This window comes from Amphiprion ocellaris, chromosome 15, assembly GCF_022539595.1.
Source record: "Amphiprion ocellaris isolate individual 3 ecotype Okinawa chromosome 15, ASM2253959v1, whole genome shotgun sequence".
Lineage (NCBI taxonomy): Eukaryota > Metazoa > Chordata > Actinopteri > Pomacentridae > Amphiprion > Amphiprion ocellaris.
Window position 1 is genome coordinate 21474487 of NC_072780.1, and position 17782 is coordinate 21492268.

The 17782-nt window shown below is 39.5% G+C and overlaps 1 protein-coding gene across 2 annotated transcripts in view; it reads right to left on the reverse strand.

Annotated features, from left to right (window-relative positions):
- Positions 1 to 24: 24 nt before the first annotated feature.
- Positions 25 to 17782, reverse strand: part of ube2e1 (ubiquitin-conjugating enzyme E2E 1) — a 30181-nt gene continuing 12423 nt past the window's right edge. For both annotated transcript variants that reach the window (XM_023277540.3, XM_023277542.3), the window contains exons 4-6: positions 4117 to 4249; positions 3418 to 3565; positions 25 to 638 (exon numbers count right to left, since the gene is read on the reverse strand). In XM_023277540.3, the coding sequence (XP_023133308.2) occupies positions 541 to 638; positions 3418 to 3565; positions 4117 to 4249 (379 nt within the window). In that variant the 3' untranslated portion in view covers positions 25 to 540. The remainder of the gene's footprint in view (positions 639 to 3417; positions 3566 to 4116; positions 4250 to 17782) is intronic.

A 17782-nucleotide genomic window follows, 5' to 3' on the forward strand; every position in this document is an offset into this window, starting at 1 on the left:
CTCCGAAGTGATTGAACACAGTGGGATGCTTCAGTTGGTCATGTTTAATTCTTAAGGGAGAAACAGAACAGCTTTTCATCAGTACAGAACACAAATCACAACCAATATCCATCCATATCTAAACATGTCTACATGTGTGAAACACCTTTTTCAAAGAGCAGGAGTTTGGAGGGGGAAGCAAACACCAACTGGAACTCTTAATACATGTGAGAATTTACACTGACATCATTGACTGGGAATCATGCTGTGACACATTTCATCTAGCGGTTTAGTATTAATGTCCATCTTCAAGCACAGGCTAAAACTTCAAAGAGAAAACACTAAATGCGTTATTGCCAGATCTGATTATAGTCGGGCCAGAGATAACTTAAAAAAAAAAATACAATAAACAACAAAATGTAAAGAGTTAAGACTTCAATTCCAAGATAAAAATCCACCCGCCCCTCTACCTGCCCCACCTCTCCCCTTACCCCCGAGTCAACACCACCCCCACCCTGCCCCACATTCCCCAGCTCGTCCAACCAGCGGCTGCTGTGGTGATTATGTAGCGTAGCGTTTGGTCCACTGTTTGGCTATCCTGTCGTGTTCAGGTCTGTTTGTTGTGTACTGTGTGGCGATGCTTCCAACCAGAGGGTCAGCTGTCAACACACAAACCAGGAGATCAGTCATTCTGCATTTGTTTCTCTCACAGTCTGTCCTCTGACACAACATGTTAAGGAGAGCTGGATACGAGATTTAATGCTGCCCAAGCGTGAGCCGGAATAGTTTGCAGTTTCCAGGTTTGCATCTGTCCGCTGCACATGCTCATTAGTGTTTCCTCCACTGGCCTCATTTATGGGTTCCAACTTGATCCATAGACTTCACATTGAAGCGACATTAAAAAAAATAACTCACTACTCAGCTCTGAGAAACTTTTACATATCTAATCTAGTCGATGGATTAAGGGTAAAAGTCTGACCTTATTTGCAGCTGCAGGTGTCTGTTAGAACAGCTTTTCTATTGGTGCTCTAGGGAGGAAATGCTTTTAGGTATTTCTCAGTATACTAGCAGCAAGGCAGAGTAGTGCTGCCGTATTCCTCCCTCTGAATGCATCCAAGTTTTAATTCCACTACATCTACTGGACACCTTTAATTGTATGACTGTAAATACACAAACAGCCAAAGTGGTTGGTCAATTGGTAGAAAAGTAATTAGCAACCATTTAGACACTGTTTACACAAAATGCCAAACATTTCATGCTTCCAGCTTCCCAGATATTAAGAATAGCAGCTTTCCTTTAAATTTTTTTTAAATTTATGTTGGATAATTTTAGGATACGGGCTGCTGGTTGGAGAAAACAAACACTGTGAAGGTGCCACTTGGGCTCTGGGTAATTCTGATGACATTTCATACAATTAACAAGCAAACTGATCGATTTGTTAATTAAATAATCACCAAATGAATCCTTAGTAATAGTGATGTTGAATGAAATGCTATTTGCAGTTAGAAGGCAGCTCCAACTTTAGCTACAGCCTGACATGTTTACACTTTTTTGCAGCAGTAATACAACATGATGTGCTATTGTAATGATAAAAAATATGTAATAATTACATTAATTATTTTAAGCACATTTTTCTTCTTATACTAAAGTAACATTTTTTATCTTCCAAAGCAGGAGAAACCAGGATATTTTCTTCTATTTCTAGTTATAATAAGAAACAATCCTTTTATTGTTTTTATAATATATTTTCTTGCTTCTACAACAAACCTTTAATAATCATATCTAATACTCTTTGTGTCTAATACAAACGACCTATTGTTTAGATTTTAACTATTAAAACTGTGTTTGGGTGTTTCCGTTTTCTCTGCTGCTGCAGCCCAGCGTCACCACTGTGGGAAGGGGATAAAATGCTCTGTCAAATACAAGTTTAGGATCTTATCAATCAGAAAAACCTTTTAAAAATAACATGAGCACATACAAGCATCTGCCCATGTCTAGTCCAGTGAGTTTATTACCCTACAAAGGTTCTTGCACCGTAATTTAAATAAGGATATTATTGCCCTAACTCCGTCTTTCTCATTGGTTTGATACCGTTTAATATCTCATGCTGTATGTTGCCCCTGAAGGAGACATTGTGGTTTTTGCCTTCTAATTAAATATAAATGTAACTGGACAGCATCTGTGCACATTTACAAAGTGATTCAGTACTTATTGAAAGATGATAAAGGGAACCATGAACTTAAAGGATCACTTGTGCTGTTCACTACATTTTACCACAATTGCCTCCAAACCTCTGAATCCTCCTGACATGTACTTGCAAATTCTGCAACAGATCGGAGTCGTAAAAGAGAACAAATATTAATTCTTTAATTAATTTCCTCAAGCAGTTTGACCAGTTCACATTAGAGATCAATGTTGTCACCTAGTTTCAACAGAGTGTAGCTAAACCTGCTCAAAAAGACTCCAGATGACATCACACACTAATCTGCATTTTTCCTTGAATATAATGCAGCTAGCTTATTTACATAAAATAATGGAAAACAAAGTTCACTAGCTATGATCATTTTAAAGCTGCATTGCATTAATGTGAATGTAAATCGACTTTTAATTTCAACATAAACCTTTATATGGAGACAACTGTACAGGCTGTGAGAGCATCAAGAAAAGAGAGGATCCAAACACTGCAGTGAAAGCTACCAGACACTTTACCAGGTCATTCACACATCTGTCTGGCTGCTCAGTGTTTGACTGAATACAGCCACATCACAGCACTTTTAATGAGAAAAACAGGCCTTTTCAAGAAATACAGTTAGGCACTAAAACGGTCTAAGAAAACTGCTAAATTGACAGCACTGCTAGAAATACATCTGCACCTCAAAATCTGCAGTCAGGTTTGAAAGGGGTGTTAATTTAAAACAAAGGGGGAAAAAAGCCAAAATCACATCATATATCAGACCTAAAAACTGAAAGAACCATCAAGTTTTCATAGACTTTTGGGCAGAACTGCAGGCTGTGTTTACAGAGCAGACAGAAGACGAGTGTGGAAGAAAAGTTACATTGTGGGTAGTAAAGTATCTACAATGTATAGAGTCTCCATTTGTCCCAGTACTGGTAACACTTGTACCTGTTGGTTTCAGTTTCTTTGATTTTTTTTTTTTAAATAATCAAGGAAATACAACTTTAGTTTTTTTATAGCATTCTGACAGTCATACTGCCCAAAGACATATCTGAGTTCTCTCTACCTATATCCATGATTGTGTCATTTCCATAGAGCTGCACGACTTTATACTGGAGTAAAGAAAATGAGCCACAGCGAGGAAAAAATGTGACAGGAGCAAAAAGGCCCCAGGTTTGGGATTTAGAGGGTTAAATATCATAGTATCCACGGTGTGCACAGTTACTGGGTCAAATCACGCTAGTATGTGTTGCAGCTCTCACCAGGGTTGCAGTCTGTGAGCAGGGAGCAGATGGACAGTAGGACCTTGGAAATGGTCAGAGCAGGACTCCAGTTGTCCTTCAGGATGTCCAGACAGATCACTCCCTGACTGTTGATGTTGCAGTGGTAGATCCTCGTACGGAACGTCACCTGGACACATAAACCAGACAACAGAAGCCCACGAGCCACAGCTTTAATACATTTTCTTCTCTATTATATGTCTAACTCCACTGAAAAATCTCAAGGGGAAGAAACTCTTTTATTCTTTCCATAATGCCATCAGGCCATTTATGCTGAAGTTTCAGTTCAACATCCAAATGAGTAGCATGTTCAGTTGCATGAATTTAATCTAAAACACCCAGCAGAATGTGGAACTCACCGACCACATGCATGCTGAAATGAGGAGTAACATTGGTTAAGGATTCTAAAAAGGCCTCATATCACATTTTGCAGCAAGATATTAGGAACATGAGGTCACAGTGAATTTCTACATTTTTTTGAATGCAGACTGGTTGTACCAGCTCCTCCATAAATCCCACATCCTTGAGGATTTGGGAATTAAGCTCAGTCGTAGGAGCAGCTGCTTTCCAAAGGCTAAAGGCACCCTCTAGTGGAAAATATGAAAATGACATTTCTGAAATTAAGCCAAGTTTTTACAGAACAGGCTTTGTTGAGTAGCAAGCATTCAGAATAATTTTCACCTTGGGTGGTTTGAAGGGGTAGTCTGGTGTAAAGGCAATGTCCAGGAAGAACACTCCCCCCTCATACACGGAGCCTGGAGGGCCCAGGATGGTCGACCTCCACTCATAGATGTTGTCTCCTTTAGGACCGGCACTGTCAGCACACAGGAAAGAAACATTTACTCACATTTGGATGCCACAAGGCAAAGCGAGTGAACGTTTTATTTCAGACACTTTTCAGTCAAACCTTCCATTTGGATTATTGTTCCCCTCTCTAAACCAGCCCAGATAAGTCTTCATTCTGACCCAACCTCCCTACGGGGTTTTTTTTTAGCTTCTCCTCTGTCTGCATATCCATCCATCCATTATCTATACAGCGCTTAATCCTCATCAGGGTCGTGGGGGCTGGAGTCTATCCCAGCTGACTTAGGGTGAAGACAGGGGACACCCTGGACAGGTCACCAGTCTATCACAGGGCTACATATAGAGACAAACAATCACACTCACATTCACACCTGCGGACAATTTAGAAACTCAGTGCATCCACAGTCACTTTTGTTTCTTTGATAAAGCAATTTCTACAATTCTACAGTTTAATTTAGCACAAATGTTTATCCAAAGTGACATACATCTGAGAGTAGATGCAACAAAGCACAAACTTACATTGCATTTTAAATGTTATCATGTATATGAAATCTGAGGTTGTTATTACACTGTATAGCATTTTCATAAGAGTAGCCCTTCGTCTTCTACAAGGTGAGGAAATATCTCCTACATTATATCAAACTGACAGATATATCTCTTTCTCTGGTGGTATACTTGGCAGTATCGCAAATACAGCCGTGCAAAATATATTTAATGATACAGTTTTTAAAAGCTGCAAAATAACCAGAACCAACCACAGAGCTGATAAATACAAATATAAAGTGTAATTTTAAGATCTCTTAATATTGTGATTTGAAGGTTTTCAGTGGTTCCTCTGAGTCAGTGTGTGAATTAAATCATGAGCCTTGTATTTCACACAGTCAACACCTCAATATGGAGATCTGGCTGGCCTCAGACCACAGTCTCTGCCTTTAACCCTCAGTCTCAGTTCTGGGTTCCTTTTACTGTAATGCGGCTTTTTCTGCAACTCAGGCATCCATCACTAAATGACTAAATGTCTGAGTGTTCACCAAATTTAATTTAAGAATATTGCAGACCTTGTAAATATGAATGCAGTTCAATCTGTGCTCACAGTAATACTGGTGGGAGAAGGACAGAAACTAAATGCTTTAACATTACTACATTCACTCATCGGTACCAAAAATACTCATCAGCTAAACTAAATGTTATTAATTTATTAATGTTAACTGGCAATGTGGCTGCAGCACCAACAGACAGCAACCTTTCTCTTCCCACTGTAAGGCTCAGACGTTCTTAACCAGCAAACTGAAAGTGGGACAGATGACAGAAGCATAAAACCAGTGCAGTCTGACAGTATTTTGATCTAGAAAACGAAAATAAGGTATGCATGTTGGCTGTGTCAGAATAAACTCAACTGGAACAATGTGTAACCACATTCAGCACAGGCATGTGCACATTAACATGTATGCAGGTATTTCATTTTAATGTTATTAGTTAACTTCTATTTAGTGATTTTTTTGTCATGTGTTATTGGATAATGAAAATATTCATACGCATAACGCAGTGTCACTCATTTCAGTGGCATTTAAAATACTATTTACTTTATGAAGAATATGATTAATGGTGTCAAATGACAAAATGACCAAGTACCAAGCTTGACAAGATTCCCAGTTCCAGACGGGAAAATTTTGGAAAAAAAAAAAAAAACATAAAATTTTGGGCTAATTTTGTCTTCAACTGTATATATATGTATATATAATAGTGAAGCATTAGTGTGTCAGCAGCATGTTACTGTTGGAGCTGCTGCAGGAGGAACTAGTTTGAACAATTTCATATCCAGTTTTATATAGAGGGAGAGCAGATGAATCTGAGTGCTCATCACATGATTAACAGGAGAGGAAAGAAGAAAACAAAGCTCTGGTCCACAAATCTGCTTTCAATTTTTTCCACTATTTCTCAAATCTCTGTTTTTTAGTGAGATATTTGACCATTGACACATTTATTGAACTTAAACCATGTGAGGAGCTTAGTGGGAAAAGTCACAGTTTGGCGGAGCAGTTATCAACACAGACATCTGAAATGTGAGTCAGCCGCACACTACTTTTTGTAATAAGCCAGAAAGAGAGGAAACCACTAGTTTCATCTTAAACTTATCTTGTGTAAAATCATCATCTTCACTGAAGCTGTCAGATAAACATAGTGAAGTGGAAATATACAGTCCCATAAAACAGAAATAGTCCCGTCTTATGTGAAGTACTTGAGCAAATGTGCTTAGTTGCTTTAAACAACTGGGTATGGCAGTGTATAGACGTTTGCTCTTTAGAGTCAATGAGTAAAATAACTTCTTAACTATTTCAAATGGGCACACCTTCATAAACAAACTGTCAGACTTTTAATGCGGGGTTTTGAAGGAGCTGACTTATTAAGCCTTTTGAAGACTTTCAGACACCCCTTGTCTGTATAATTATCTATCTAATGTGCTGCAGTCAGAAAACCTTCCCAACGTCTATCCTATGTCATATTATTAGTAATTCATTAAAACAATAAAGAGCAATGGCCTGTGTGAGTCATTATGCCAACAGAGTGAGAAGCGATCAAAAGAACTTCATTTGCCCGCAGAGATAAAGCTGAAGAGTAGCAGAGCTGATGACTGCAGCCGCTTCTCAGGAGCCTTGATTCTACAGCAGCAACACAGTAAGTCAACAGCAGCTTCTGTTAGCGTTTAATGCTGGAGATGTTTTCACATAATTGGCTGCCTGACGAAGCGCTACAAAACACACTTTACGGTTCGCCACTTCATTCTGAAGTGATAAGCAGGGCTCTTCAAGCATGTTTGTGGGATCAAGAGGAACGACTTGTTTCAGTGAAAAACTTGTGCACACAAAACACATTCAGACAGAACTCTTTTGAATGTTTTAAATAAACAAACACAAAATGATCCGTTATTCAGACACAGCAATTCCAACAACAGTTCAGTGCACAAATCGGACTTCTAGCACATAAGCAGCAAGTCTGCACCCCGCCTGTGTAATAAATAGCTGTGTTCTGAGTAACAACAGGAGAGCTGCATGTCAGGCAATAATCTCACTTTCTGCAGCAGACGCTCCACTCGGTCTGCTCTTTATCAGGATAGAGAAAAACACAGAGGACGTACAGAAATTATCACAGCCAGGAATCTGAGCCTCTGCACAGATTGATGGCTACCTTAGAATTCCACCGCTACAATTTTCACCAAAATTCTTTCGTCTCCAGCAGGGCTGCTCAGTGGAACACAGTTTACTCCCACGTGTGACTAAAACGCATAAATCCTTACATCTGATTAGCTGGAAACTGACTGGTTTGGTTTTGAAACACCAAATGATTAACTGATTATCAAAACAGTTCCCAAATATGTTTGATTTGAGTCAGGCTGTAATCATCTGTTTGTAGCAGCCATGTGTGTATGCATTCATTAGTAATTGGTTTATGACAACTTGATTAAACACAAAATCATTTAGGGATATGCATCATGGAAGCACAAAAGGTCTTTAAATGAGATTTTACCTGCACTAAACCAGACCCCAAGAGCAGGAGATAATGTAGCTGTCACCAAAAGGTTCTTTTGGTGTTTTACAGGAACTTCCACACCCATTTCCAATTATTCAAATAATCGCAACCGATCTGCCTCAGTGAGCATGGAGCATTTGGGCCCTGGAACAGCTGCCTACTTTGCCTGGTTGGTAATCCATCCTCGACTACCAGGAGTCTAATGAGGGCTAAACATGCCGTAAGAAGGCATCCGTGGAGGCTTTTTACTTGAAAACAGCAACAGTACACTGAAAATAAGTGTTAAGCACACATATACTACCGTTTAAAAGTTTGGGCTCACTTGGAAATGTCCTTATTTTTGAAAGAAAATCAGTTGTTTTCAATGAAGATAATATTAAATGAATGAGAAATACAGTCTAGACATTGTTAATGTGGTAAATGACTATTCTAGCTGGAAACGGCTGATTTTTAATGGAATATCTCCATAGGGGTACAGAGGAACATTTCCAGCAACCATCACTCCTGTGTTCTAATGCTACATTGTGTTAGCTAATCGTGTTGAAAGGCTAATTGATGATTAGAAAACCCTTGTGCAATTATGTTAGTACATGAATAAAAGTGTGAGCTTTCATGGATCCCAAACTTTTGAACGGTAATGTATATAACAAATGCCCATGATGTTGCAGGTGTGAACATGAGGAGCTCTTTTGACAGGAAATGGTAAAAGGAAATCAACAAATACAATTAAATAGACACACAATATGTGGCGCTAAATTCAGTCAAACTTGTCAGAAAAGCCTGTTTCAATTTTATTGTCTTTACTACTGAATAAAAAGAACAAAAGACAGACAACCCTGCTCATTTGAGACTTTGTTTGCGGCCACCCACACTCCATTTTTCTCTACATAATGGAGCTTCAGCTCAGAGTGTCTGGTTGTAAACAAAACTATACTGCTCGCTTCAGTGCTCCAGGCAAACACTGTGCTGAATGATACATAACAGCTAACATGATCACAAAGGGAGAAAATAAAAACTTGTGGAAAATTAGAACTGATAGAGGAAACTCTTAAGTCAGTTTACAGATTTGTTCAGACTAGTTTGCTGTCAGGAAGTGGATCTACCAGGTGAGACTATGTGCTGTTCAGATCATTGCACAATGCACAGATATAAGGTCGCTCACCTGTTTCTATGCATAAATGTGGCAACTTTAAATGTGCCACTGGTTCACAGTATTTTTGGGCTTGTGAGCCTTTACCCCCCCATCAAGGGTTATAGGATTTGTGTTTGTTGTATTTGAATAGTTTAACAGTAGTTAGGTATTTGTTTCAAAAGAAAAGATGAATCCAGCAAATATACAATGATTTTTCTATGTTGTACCGCACATCTCTCATCTTCTGTATTAATGACCAATACATTTGAAATCATGAATATAATTAAAATATTTGAAACCTCTGAACACCAAAATCACCAAAATGACTCCACTGATTGGGCACGTGAAAAAAATAGCGGTTGATATGCAGTTCTGTCAGGAAAATTAATCAAATCTAAGTTAAAACTGTGATATTTCACCAAAATACATTTATTCTTCATGTCCCTCTTAAACAGTTGCCAAAAATAAACCGTTTGTACCAGATTCTTCAAAAACTAAAAACTATGAGCTGTCACACAGAGCAGAGAGGAGACAAGTGAGTAAACAAATTACAGAAATTGAGAGCAAAATAAAATGTAGTGGATTTATAAAATAAATGCAGCATAGCTCATAAACAGTACACACAGGAGCAAGTGTCAGTAAGTTGTTGGAAGCTACATTCGGCATGGTGAAATATCTATGTACAGAGCAGTGTGACAAACACCAGGTCTGTGGAGATGGTAAAAATTCAAAAAGCATGTACAGCCACCATTTTTTATACTATCGATAACACATCTGTGGGCATTTGGACATATTTTGTACATACGGCACAGTGTTTGTTTTGTTTTTTTCAAATTTGTAATACAAATCATTTAGGAAATATAACTTTTTTGTGTCATACAGCTCAGAGGACTTTTTAAAAAAAAATCTTATTATTATTGTGGCCTATTAGGCTTTATTATGTAGGACAGTGGAGAGAGAGCAAAGGGCCATGTGCCCCCGTTTACGGGTCGCCCCTCAGAGGACATTTTTCAGTTCTCTCCACCTTTAGCCATGCCGTATTCTTTCCACAGAGGTGCAGGACTCTATAACGCAGTGACAAATGACCCCACAGTGAGGAAAAATGTGACAGCAGTAAAAACGATCCAGAAACTACATGAGGTCCACAGGGTTAAACTATAAACACTATTTCATCAATTATTGACATGCCTAACTAGGAAAAAAAGGAACTCCTAACATATTAGAAACAGAATAACTTTAATAATCCCTGCAGGAAATTACTTTGTAGAAAGCTGCTTAAATATGTGAACAAAGGGAAATTTTATAAGAAAACAAAAAACACAAGAAACACTGGGGTGCATTCTGGATTGTGGTGTTAACAGAGTATGTTGCAGAAATGTTTCTCTGTGGCAATATGATCAATCAAAAGTTTGGGGTTACCCAGACAATTCTATGTTTTCCATGAAAACTCACACTTTTATTCATGTGCTAACATAACTGCACAAGGGTTTTCTAATCATTAATTAGCATTTCAACACCATTAGCTAACACAATGTAGCATTAGAACACAGGAGTGATGGTTGCTGGAAATGTTCCTCTGTACCCCTATGGAGATATTCCATTAAAAATCAGTCGTTTCCAGCTAGAATAGTCATTTACCACATTAACAATGTCTAGACTGTATTTCTGATTCATTTAATGTTATCTTCACTGAAAAAAACTGCTTTTCTTTCAAAAATAAGGACATTTCTAAGTGACTCCAGACTTTTGAACGGTAGTGTATTTAAAAGAAAATTCATGTAGGAAATAAATAAATGATATGATGATCTGTGTAGAACTGAGCTAAGGTTAAAAGGTGTCATATACATAAGGACCATTTACAGGTAACATTTAGTAAATTGGGAGGTGAAACGTGCTACAAAGTCTTCCACTCCTTCCAGTTCATCTAAAAGTGCTGCAGCCACAGACAAACAGAAGGCAGGACAGACCCAGGAGACAGGTCAGACAGGAAGGGCAGCTAAAACCAGAAATCTGTATTTGAACATGATTGGTTTTCTCCGCTGAGATTCATTAAACAGAAGAACCAGATGCTCTGTTTAGTGCATAATGTACCATTGCTGTAGCTGCACCACAACGTTCCTAACAGCCTCAACAAACTTGAAGCACTAAACGTTCAAACTGCATACTAGCAGCATGCAGCACAATCTCTGCAGGGACTCTGGCATTGCCTGGAAAGTAGTTCATCTTCCCACCAGCTTCCAGCAACAACAGAGTGCTTGGCTGGCAAGAGAGGAAGCTAAACTATGAGCCAATTCAGTACGACAGCACATCACTAAAGAGGCGATAACTTTTACTGAACTCACATTAACAAAGGCTACCGATAAACCTTTATTATGCAGTTTAATGTTGTGCATCAGCGGGATTCCTGTCTGACCATCTGTCCAAGATCTGAGTTTTCTTCCACATTGAAGGAATTTAAATCATTTTGAGAATAACAAGCATCAAATTTGACATCATTTGAGAAAGTTTGTGGCACCACTAGTGTTTCTGTGTTACAGCATGTGCATTAGCATAGAGGGATCTACCAGGAACATATAGACTGTGTGACAATGGAACAATCCATTTCCTTAAACACTGCCCAAAATACTGACAACAAACCAAACAGACAAAAATCACCTGTGGTCTAACAGCCACAGCATCCCACCCAGATGTGAACTTAAGCGAGGAAAACGCACCCCTGGTATAAAAAGACAGTATGTTGGCTAGAGGAATGCAGCTCAATGAGTGTGTGTTTCCAGCATTCCTGCAGGGGAGCCTTGACCTGGGATGGGACTGCTAATATATGTGTCACTGCTCACACCACAAGACCTCAGTCACGACCCGCAGCTGTGCCAAGAATAGATATTGTATCATTTCCCACTGAATCAACCAGACTGAGGTTTCTTTTGCCCGACAACAGAGGCATCTCACATTCACAGACGAGCCACAGAGAGGGCCTGGGCTTCCTCCCCGCCTGCCCCCGATGCACACAAAGGCCACCCAGTGCTTTGTGTGAGGCAGTAATATGCCATGCTATCACTGTTGTCATTCACTTCAATATCAGTGGGGGCTTCTTCCGTGACCTCTGTGTGCACACCAACTGCAAGAAGAGAGCTGACATTTCGGCTGTTTTGTTTTTTTCTAAGCCTTTAACCTTTCAAACGGCACACAGCAGTTTACCCAAAACTGACTCCTGCAGCACAGCAGAGGAGACTATGTTCCTTTAGCAGAATGAATTCATCTGCAGCAGACACAAGACCTCCAAAATGTAGGTGTTAAAGCTTCAATATGCCACTCTAACTAGAAAAACAAAACATAACACTGATATTAATGAAAAGGGCTTTTCATTCTGCATGAATTCAAATTAACAAATGACATCTGGACAGAAATAGGTTGTTTAGGTGTTTCCTGGTAGCTGCATGCTTACTGAGAGTCACATAACTCAACTGGCTCCAGTCAGAAACCTTTACTGCATGCCGTTCTCCTCTCTGTAAAGTGTCCAATAAAGGTGAATATGCCAAAGAGAAAAACTAGGAAGGAAACAGGCTATTTTAAGCCCAATATTTGTTCTAACATTTGAATTTTACTATGCCATTTGTCTTGCAAAGCTAATTACGCTGCTTGTCCAAAAAAAAAAGACGCCACTTGGATTTAACTAAGCAAATAGGTAAGAGCCTTCCATGGGATAATTACTGCAGTCATGAATATGTTTCAGCTGCAACAACTTATTTAACACTAGCTGATGCAGTGAGGAGTTTCTCATTTCTTAAACAACCATGTTGGAAGACATATCCTGTGGTCATGGAAAGGATGTTAATCTCTCTCAGAAGGGTCAAATTATTGGCCTGCATCAAGCAAAGAAAACAAGTAAGGAGATTTCTGAAACTACTAAAATGGGGTTAAGAACCGTCCAACACATTATTAAAACCTGAAGGATAGTGGTGAACCATCATCGTCGAGGAACAAATGTGGTCAGAACAAACTCTTAGATGATGGTAGGAAATCAACAGTAGAACTCATGGCTATGTTTAATAGTGACAGTAATAGCATTTCCACATGCACAATGCAAAGGGAACTCAAAGGATTGGGACTAAACAGCTGTGTAGCTCTAAGAAAACCACTGATCAGTGAGGCTAATCAGAAAGAAAGGCTTCAATTTGCCAGTTAGCATAGTGCACAGTGGTGTAGTGGTTAGCACTTTCGCCTTGCAGCGAGAAGATCCCTGGTTCGCGTCCCGGCTTTCCCGGGATCTTTCTGCATGGAGTTTGCATGTTCTCCCTGTGCATGCGTGGGTTTTCTCCGGGTACTCCGGCTTCCTCCCACAGTCCAAAAATATGCTGAGGTTAATTGATCGTTCTAAATTGCCCGTAGGTGTGAATGTGTGATTGTTTGTCTTTGTATGTAGCCCTGCGACAGACTGGCGACCTGTCTAGGGTGTCCCCTGCCTTCACCCGAGTCAGCTGGGATAGGCTCCAGCCCCTCCCCCAATGACCCTAATGAGGATTAAGCGGTGTATAGATAATGGATGGATGGATGTGATCTGATGAGTCCAGATTTACCCTGTTCGAAAGTGATGGGTGCATCAGGGTAAGAAGAGAGGCAGATGAAGTGATGCACCCATCATGCCTAGTGCCTACTAGCCTGTGGGGATTAAGGTTATGATCTGGGGTTGGTCAGGTTCAGAAACGTTATGCGACCAAAGAATGAGGTCAGCTACTACCTGGATATATTGAATGACCAGGTCTTTCCATCAATGGAGGTTTTCTTCCCTGATGACATGGACATATTCCAAGACGATGATGCCAGGATTCATGGGGCTTACATTGTGAATGAGTGGTTCAGGGAGTATGAGACATCATTTTCACACATGGATTGACCTCCACAGAGTCCAGACCTCAGTCCCACTGAGAATCTTTGGGATGTGCTGGAGAAGACTTTGTGCCGTGGTCCGACTCTCCCATCATCAATATAAGATCTTGGTAGAAAATTAATATAACTCTGGACAGAAATAAACGCTGTGACATTGCAGAAGCTTATCGAAATGATGCCATGCGAATGAGTACTGTTGCTGGGGATAAAGGCGGTCCAATAAAATATTAGAGTATGCAACTTTTCTTTTGAATGGGCAGTGTATTAAGTCATTCAAAACAAATCAAAAACATACCCTCATCATAGTGTTTGCTGAAGGTGACCCTTTTTAGTTCTATCAACATTATTATGAATGAATTTAAGTTACAGATTTTAATCATCGTCTCAGTTGCCGGTCTATATGCACATTCATCTCCCTGTCTCTTTCTGAGTGATGGTGTTGAGAACACGATGATATCACTGTAAAAAAGACCTTTAACTTTTTTTAAATAAAACATCATCACTTCATCCTTTTATTCTTAGACAATTGTGTAACATTTTGTAATATTTAGCTAATAAATTATTGAGTTATTGCCTCACAAAACACAATTCTCATCAGTTCCTTGACAAGTGAAACAAAACATCTGTGCCAATACTGCAGAAATTCTTTCATAGCATCCTTGACATAACAGGTTCGTGAGTTGCGTTAAGTCTAAAAACATGTTCAGGTCACAGTGACCTTTAATCAGTTCCTCCTTGAGTCGAACTGAAAGTGTCCTACATACTGTGTTCAGTAGGACAACCTGAAGGCATAATACCTCCAGCCTCAGCTGTTGCTGGTACAGAGGCATGAAATGGATACTTTTTAGTATCTGAGAATCAATTCAAAATCACAGAAGAGGAGAATTATGAATTGATTTTCCCCCACCCTGAGGAGCAGTGTATGGACTTGCACAGAATTCCAGTTTTCCACCACAAGGACAAGGATTGAAACTCCAAAATGGCAGGCTCTGAACCACTAATTGTGACATCTTAATGAGTGGGCAGGTTGACGCGACACATCTGCTACAAAGTCGTGCATATCTAGGCTGCTTTGTTGGGTAGCACCATCACTCCACTGTTCTAAACTATAGATTTCTGGTAGACAAGCAGTGACAGAGCAGCACTGACTGTTTAACCATGTCATGCTGTTCCTAATATAAGAACGTACGGCTGAATGGAAAACATGCCCATGTGAGAATCTGGTCATTCTGAGCTTCAGATGAGGAAACATTCTGTCAACAGCCTCACCTCCTATTAGCCATGAACTACTACAGCAGTGTCAACAAACTGTGGGCAAGATGCCCAGAGCCAGTTACATCCTATTAAAATCCAATATGAACACTAGTCCACTCGTTCAGCTTGTTTACCAAAGTTAAAATGAAGATAATGTAAAACACCAAATCTTTACCAAACACTATTTGTTTTCTATGTGCTTTCACTTAGAACAGAATCACCTGTCAGGAGTCAGGAATTGACCTGATGTGACTACAAAGCACCGTTCTCCAAAATCACAGCAGGCGGTGTTTGGATTTGAAGTGATGCAACCAAATATTTAAATACATGCCTGGATTGCACCAATCAAATTAAAGCACAAACAGAGTCACTGTCATTATCACTGCAGAAAAATCATTTTGGTATTTTGTCTCTCTTTTGTAATTACAGTGTTAACCAAATATCCTCTGCACTGCCTTCTTAGCAGAAATGTATTTTAATTTCAGCTTGACTCCCAGCCTAAAAGCCTCACTAATGATCACAAAAGATCAAAATGCATCTGTTCCTTTCCTAATATTCCTTCCTCTTTACTGAGCACACTTTCATTATAGCTGCTCATATTTAAATCAATGTGCTTTTTCTCCATCTCCGCACTTTGTATCGTTTCTCTGTGCTTTTTCCTCTAGAAGTGGGAGCTGTGAGTGTGAGCTCTTCAGCGTAGACCCTAATATACACACTGTCATCAGCACACACTGGGCTTCATTTTCAATCACCACTGTCTGCTTGCAATGGTATTGTGATGACAAGGAGAAACACTGTAATAAGCTGCCTGACTGAGACAATATAATGACTCCACTTCTCTTGAGTGCTGAGGAGAGTCTGTGCAACAGCAGCACGTGGCCGCCTCCACCCCCTCCCACCCTGCCGATTTAATACAATGGCAATCAGCCTGTAGATGCTCTTTCACTGCTTTATGAAGACAGTGCAGGATGAATATCACATGGTAGCATTCCTCTACTGAAGAGGAGAGTCAGATTTCAGAGTGATATGTTCTGTCATAAAGACTGCACTCGTTATGGGCAAAAATGGAGGAAATCAATATCCAGATAATAATAAGAAACTTGGTCTAATATTAAAGCCACGGAGAAATGAAAAATAGATTCGCTAATAAATGACTAAAAAAATTTTTTTTGAGTATTTTCCCAGCTTTTTCCCCTCTTGTAAAATATTTAATCAGTTTTGGTGACACATTTTGAACACTGATGAAATGTGATTTAGGGCTAACCCCACCAACTTAAAATTTTTCCCTTGGTTTTAGTGCAAAAAAGTATGTTCTGAAAATGTTCACATTTAATGAACTGTCTTTTTACAAAACATTATGAACAGCCTGAAATTTCTTCAGCAAAGTAAGTGGCATTTCAACAATATTGTGCCTCAGTTGATCATTCGTGTATCACAATTTACAAATCACAGTGGATCTACAAAGACACAAAACATTCGGTCACAGGTATCTGGAACTGAACAATGCAGTATTTTACAATTTGTCAAGATCTAGAAATTATTTTAAATATCCATTCATTTCCACATCTGTGTAGTAATCCTGACACACCACACCACACCACACACACTAAAGTGGGAACTATTAAGGAAGATGGTTAAGTTGTCCCCGTCTTGTAAATGTTAAAAATTTATACGTAAAAAAAATACATAAAAGTTGTGGCAATGTATCAACAATAGAGTTCCACCAAACCAAACTGTGGTACTGAAGCTGCTGACTCACATTATATGGCACAGTGTTAAGTGTCTTTAAATATTTTCACAGTAAGGATTCATTTTCACCTCTGTAATTTTTAGACTTTGCAAAGTCATCCCGCGGGCCGGATTAGACCCTCAGGCCGGCCGGTTTTTGCTTGCGAGCCTCATGTTTGACACCTCTTCTGAGAGGGTTGCAGGGGGGTTAGAGCCTATCCCAGTTGACACTGGGCTAAAGGCAGGGTTCACTCTGGACGAATCATGAGTCCATCACAAGCCCAACACAGAGAGACAACTAAAAACACAACAACAAAAACAACCACTGTGGACTGATCGTTCCTCTATCTTTCTCCTCCTGCTGAACAGATCAAATAAATTGAGGAAATTTCTATCCTTGGACCTTTAGCAGCAATGAACGATGACAGCAATGTAACATCTGTCCTGAGGGGGGAACCAGAGGAAAAGTCACCAAACTCTGATTTATTCAGTATGACAATGAATGTGCACATCATGTTCCACAATAGCCTCTCAGGGAGAGTTTGGCACTCCTCGAATACATCTGGGAATTCTGGCCTGATGCTGCAGCAGCATCGAATGTTAAGAGGCTGCGCAAAAATTGCCAGAGCCTGTCTAAAGCTGGATACAGATTAAAATTTTTTGTACAATGCTGGTACCTCAGTTCTAATGAAATATTTTAAGTTTCCTTGAAACTGTTTGAAATTATTTGATATGAAGTATTAGGAAAGGAGAGATGAACTTCTGTGAATGTCAAGTAAAGGTAAATTCATGGTTTTCATTCAGGCATCCACCAACTGCTCTGGACCTGAACTCCAGACTCCGTACTTGCATGCGTTTTAATAAATGTTATAATTGGAGGTATGCATATGTGACACATCCAGCACATGTGCACAAAAAACACCATGGTGACCTCCCGAAGGAAAGAAGAGCTGCCTTGTTTATTGTGATTATCTGTTTAAGAAAAAACTACGGTGGCCGAGAGGTGCAAACCAA